The 6,066-nt window shown below is 23.6% G+C and overlaps 1 protein-coding gene across 13 annotated transcripts in view; it reads right to left on the bottom strand.

The window, feature by feature from the left end:
* Nucleotides 1-6,066, bottom strand: part of LOC117171515 (CUGBP Elav-like family member 2) — a 979,205-nt gene that overhangs the window by 13,426 nt on the left and 959,713 nt on the right. For all 13 annotated transcript variants that reach the window (XM_033358892.1, XM_033358936.1, XM_033358918.1 and 10 more), the window contains one exon: nucleotides 5,253-5,375. In XM_033358892.1, coding sequence (XP_033214783.1) covers nucleotides 5,253-5,375 — 123 coding nt within the window. The remainder of the gene's footprint in view (nucleotides 1-5,252; nucleotides 5,376-6,066) is intronic.

Below are 6,066 nucleotides of genomic sequence, written 5' to 3'. Positions count from 1 at the left end.
AATTTTAAACTCAAATTTTCATTTATAAAATATAATTGAGAGTGGCCGCAAAAATTCATTTTAAAAATTGCTCGACTTTCCCGTCATTTTTCCCTGAATAACTTTTCATTTCCTCTTATTATTAGTATTTAAAGACCAAAATTTTAAGCATGTAACTTTTTTCTTAACGAATTTGATATAAATGAAATTAAACAATTTTAAACTTATACAATTTTCGTTTATTATTCCCAGAGCTGTCCCAGACTAATTAACTTTAAAAAAAAACGGAAAGTGACCAAAAGACTAGTGTTCCTTTTAACAACTTTAAACCAATTTAAGACAATTTCAGAAAAATTCAAGATAAATCAAATAAATTGGATAAAGTGTTCGAATTCCTAAAAAATGTAAAAGATTTCCGTAAAATTGGAATGAATTTAGAGGAACTTAAGGAAAATGAGAAGGACTTGATAAAAAAATGCAAATCAATTGAAAACAATACAAAAAATAACTGAATTCCGTAGGTTTAAAATGAGCTTAGAAATACTAAAGGAAATGTAAAAGAATTTTATGAAAGACCTAAAGAATTAAAGATGAACCAACATTTTTTTTTAATTCATAGAGGCCTTTAAAATTAGAGATTGTAAAATAATTCAAGTAAATTAAAAATATCAAGAGATTTCTAAAAAAGAATTCTTCTTAAAATCTTAAAAACTCTTGGAAATCTTCAAATCTTTAACAATTTTTTAAAACCTTATAGCACCCTTCAATGGCTTAAATATTGAAAATATTTGGAATCACTTCGAATCATTGAAGTGTATTAAACATTCCTTTGCAATCTTTGAAAACATTGAATATCATTCCAAATCTTTTCAAATCTTTTCAAATCCCTTCGCACTTGTTAAAGCTCTTGAAATTTTTTTGTGATTAAAAAAAAACCTTTAAATCTTGAAAATCCTTTGAAATCACTTCAAGTTATTGGAATATATTAAAAATTCCTTGGAATTAAAAAAAAATTCTTTGAAAATTCCTTAAAATTTTAATAACACCATTAAATCTTTAAAATCCTTTGGAATCCTTGAAATTATAGAGATTACTTGGAATCTTTTAATATACCCTAGCATATTGCAAATAAATTAAATTTCTTCAAAATCTTTTTAAATTCTTCTAAATCCCTGGACATTTTTTTAACTCTAGAAAATTCCTTGGAATTTAAAGAATGATGATTTAATCTTGAAAATCCGTCTAAACCCTTCAAATTATTGAAATCTGTTAAAAATTCTTTGGGATATTTCAAAATACCCTAAAATATTTCATTTCCTTTGAAATCTTTTGAAATCTCTTGAAACTTTTAAGAACTCTTGAAAATTCTTCGGAATTAAGCATAAATACCACTTATTCTTTGAAATCCTTTGGAACCCTTTCAAATTATTTTAATAGATTTTAATATTCCTTGGAATCTTTTAAAATACCCTAAAATATATCGAAGCCTTCGAAATTTCTGGAGAATTTTAAAGCTCTTGAAGCTCTTGGAATTGAAAAAAAAACCTATTAATCTAGAAAATTCTTTGGAAGCCCTTCAAATTATTGAAATCTATTAAAACCCCGTGAAAGCTTTTAAAATATCCTAAAATATTTCAAATCTTTTGATTTTTTTTCGAAATCCTCGATTGGAATTAAAAAAAAAACACCCAAAAATATTTCAAATCTTTTCAAATTGTTGAACATGTCAAATCCTTCGAAATCCTTTTGAAATCTTTCGAAATACTTGGAAACTTTTTAAAGATCTTGAAAATAGCTTTAAATTTATAAAAAACGTTACAATTTTAAAATCCTTTATAAACCCTTTAAATCATTGAAATATGTTGGAAATTCCATGGAATTTTATAAAATAGTCTAAAACATTTCATATAATTTGAAATATTTCAATTTGTTTGAAATCTTTGGAAATCCTTTCAAACTTTTTAATCTGTAAAAAATATTTCGACATCTACAATATCCTAAAAGATTTCAAGAAATTTCAGGATTTTATTTTATACCGAAATTGAACATTCGAGGCTCACGAATGAAAATTCCAGTTTTAAATTTCCAGTTACTAAAACCAAAATGAAAATTGAAAAATTACCATTCTCAGACTAGAAATTTGTAGAAATTCAATTATTATTCTTACAATATCCAGAATTTAAATTCTAAATGTAAATAAGGCACGAAAATTAGGGAATTTAAAATGATAAAAATGGTATTTTCTAGACTTTCAAATTGACTTTCAATGGCCCAAAAATTTATTATTCCCAACTTATTGAAACACCCATTTTTTTTTAAATTCCACAATTGAAAATTAATGGCTTTCAATTCCAGAATTGAATATTGAATTATTTCAAAATAAGAAAATATAAAATAAGAAAACTTACAATTGATAATTTCTAATTAAATTATGCCCTCACTTTTCATAAATTATAATATTTCAATTTAAAACGATCCGAGCAGTCACCAAAAGTTGAAATTCGGTAATAATACTAAAGCAAGAAAATTTTCTCGACCTAGAAAAGCGACCTAAAAGACCTAAAAAAAAAGTATAAAATCTAAAATAACACAATTACATGCGTTGAGAAAGCAAAAATTAAATTAAGTAATCAATTTTTGCATTTTTAAAAATCAAATCGACGAAAATTGTAATTCGCTTTACTCACTATGCAACTCTTTCTTTTCCACAGTCACTGTCGTCTTTCCAATGAGAGCTTTAAGGCGCAGAGTTAATTGTTAGACATTTTTTACGGCCACAGAAAAATGAAATTTAAAAGTGAAAAAGTAAAAATATGTCAAATTCTAGATTTTATTTCTATTTTTGAGATATACAGGCCGCGGACTAACTTTCGAGATCGAAAATAATGTAAATAGTGTCACAATTTTTAGAAAATAGTGACATAAAATATTTTAATTATTAAAAATGTATTAAATGTTTAGTTGAAATTTTATTCTTTAGTCTGTAAATTATCAAAATTCCTATTTATTTATCGCAAAAGCTACTATTGCAATTTGTTTGGAGAATTCATCTTTTTTATTAAAAAATTTTATTATTTGGTTCAAAATTTCATAAGTTCTGGGTTGAAAATTGAAACTGTTTTGTTGAAAATTAGTCTTTTTGGCAGAAAATCAAATTTTTTTTTGTTAAAAATGCAACTTTTTGGTTGAAAATTATTCTGTTTTAAATCAAACTATCTTTTATTTTAAATAAAAAATGTTATTTTAAAATACCAACTATTACATTTTTCTTTTAAAATTCATATTTTTAGATTAAAAAATTCAACTGCTTAGTTGACCGTTAAACTATTTACTTAAATTTTCATTTTTTTGCTTAACAATTCATAAATTTTGTTAAATTTTTTTGGTTAAAAATAATTTTTTAAACTTAAAATTAAAACATTTTGCTGAAATTTCGAATGGTTGGATGGAAATTAATTTTCTTGTTGAAAATTCATCTTCTCGGGTAAAAAATACTTCGCTTTAATGAAAATTCGTCTTTTTACCTTGGAAATTTTAAAATTTGGTATAAAATCTATTTCGTAGAAACTTAAACTGTTTTTTTTAGAAAATTCGTTGTTTTTTTATTAAAAATTAATTATCCTCAATCAAAATATAAATAGATTATTATTGGTTAAAAAATAATCTTATTTGATTTCAAAAGTCAACAAAGTATTTAAGAGTTAAAAAAAAATTAATTAATCTTTTTTGGTTATTTTTAACTGGTTTTTATTTAAAATTTAAATAGTTTTTGGTTTTAACATTGAATATTACATTTTTTAAAGAACATTCATATTTCCAGGTTGAAAATAACTCGAAAATTCGTTTTCTTTTTTTTGAAAATTAATTTTTTAAACTGAAAGTTCAACAATTCGATTTTTGATGGAAACAGATTTTTTATTGAAAAATTCAACTATATTTGGTTGAAAAGTCATGTATTTTCTTAATAAATCGTGCGTTTTGATAAAAATGTAATCTTCTCGGTTTCAAATTAAATTATTTGGTAAAAAAAAATATGTATTTTGGTAAAAATTCCTCTTTTTCTTGGTAGAAAATCAATTTTTGTGGATAAAAATGCAACTGTATATTGAAAAATGAATTTATTTTAGTCAAGGATTCAAATTTATTGTTAAAAATTCACCTTTTTTTGTTTATATTCAAATATTTTTAATTGAAAATTAAGTTTTTTTGGTTTAAAAGTTGAATATTAAATTTTTTGTCAAAAATTAGTATTTTCAGGTTGAAAATGCATTTTTTCAGTTGAGAATTAGTTTATTTGACGCGAAAATTCAACAGTCTTTTAGAAAATTCGTTTTATTTTTACTGCTATTTTTTATTTAAAAATTCAACTATATTTGGTTGAAAAGTCATGTATTTTCTTAATTAATCGTACGTTTTGATAAAAATGTAATCTTCTCGGTTTCAAATTAAATTATTTGGTAAAAAAAATGTGTATTTTGGTAAAAATTCCTATTTTTCTTGGTAGAAAATAAATTTTTGTGGATAAAAATGCAACTGCATAGTTAAAAATAAAAATAAATCTTAATAAATCGTGAAAACAAACAATGTTTGTGATTCAAAATTCAACTTTATAATTAAAAAATAATCCGTTTTAATTCAGGATTCAAGTATTTTGTTAAAAATTCGTCTTTTTGGGTGATACATAACTTTTTTTTAAATTAAAAATTCAAATTTTTTTAGGTTTAAATATCAACTATTACATTTTTTGTTGAATTTTGGTACTTAAAGGTTGAAAATTATACTTTTTTGTAGATAACTCGGTAGAATATAATTCAATTTTAGATGATGATTCAAATATTTTATTAAACAATTCATCTTTTTTGTTATATTCAACTGTTTTTATTAAAAATTAACATTTTTTTGCTTCACATATCAACTATTACATTTTTAGCGACAATTGATATTTTCATTTTGAAAATTCAACTTTTTTCTGAAAAAATTATGTAATTTGTGCAGAATTTAATCTTTTTGATAGTAAATTATAATATTTATTTGGAAATTCAACCAATTTGTGAGAAAATAGTTTCTTTACTGCCATTTTTTTCCCAAAAATAGTTAGCAAAATAATGTTATCGCTGAAAAAAAGTGCCAATACTGTGGCGAGTCCGAGGCCTGGATAAAATGAATGTTTTCCACCAGATTGCAACTTAGTCACGATTTAAAATTGGTTAGAGACAAAATATTTCTTTGAAGACAAATATTAAATTTTATATTTTAAATTAAAAAATTCTTACCTGCATATTGTTGTAAACTCGAGTATGCATTGCTAATTGTGTCCTGAAGTCCATTCAAAGGTGTTCCAGTTAAGGAATTGAGCGCTAGGGACGTCACAGGACTTAAATTGCCTCCAGTTGACCCTAGAAAATTTTTATTAAACAATTTATTAAAAAACAATTGATAAAAATAACATTTTTTAATTTTAATTGCATCCAAACTTTAATATTACGAGAATTTTCAAACCCTATATCTAGAAAAAGCGCTGGAACTAAATTATCGAAAATCTCGCAATCATTGTTGTTCAAAATCTGATTGGCTTTTCATTACGAAAAATTCTACAAAAATCCCTTCTAATATGAAAAATCATAGAAAACATTTGTGTTTTTAAAATACTTTAGCGCGCTATTGGCAGTTTTCTCGAAATTTATATTTTGAAACAAAAATCATCTAAACGTAAAGGTTTATAATTTAGTATTTTAAAATAAAAATATTGATAGTTTGATTTAAAAAAAAAATCATTAAATTTAAAAAAATATTTACAATTTTTAAACAACTTTAAACAAATTTCGTCCGAAATTTTTATTTTTAATCAGAAATAATTAGATTTTAAAGAATATTAAGAATCTTTTAATAATTTTGGATTTTGTTAGTATTTCTCGTCGGAGATTCGTATTTAAACTTATAAAAATGATATGTATTTTGATTAAGAATTATAATTTGTTAACAATTTTAGGCTACGAGGGTAGTTCAATAAGTCCTTAGAATGACCAACAGATGGCGCGCGAATCGCTCCAAATCATCTGTTTTCAGTCAGCACCACTCCCGACTAGA

The sequence above is a fragment of the Belonocnema kinseyi genome, chromosome 1 (assembly GCF_010883055.1).
Source record: "Belonocnema kinseyi isolate 2016_QV_RU_SX_M_011 chromosome 1, B_treatae_v1, whole genome shotgun sequence".
NCBI classification, from domain to species: Eukaryota; Metazoa; Arthropoda; class Insecta; order Hymenoptera; family Cynipidae; genus Belonocnema; species Belonocnema kinseyi.
This window is presented reverse-complemented; position numbering and strand designations above follow the sequence as displayed.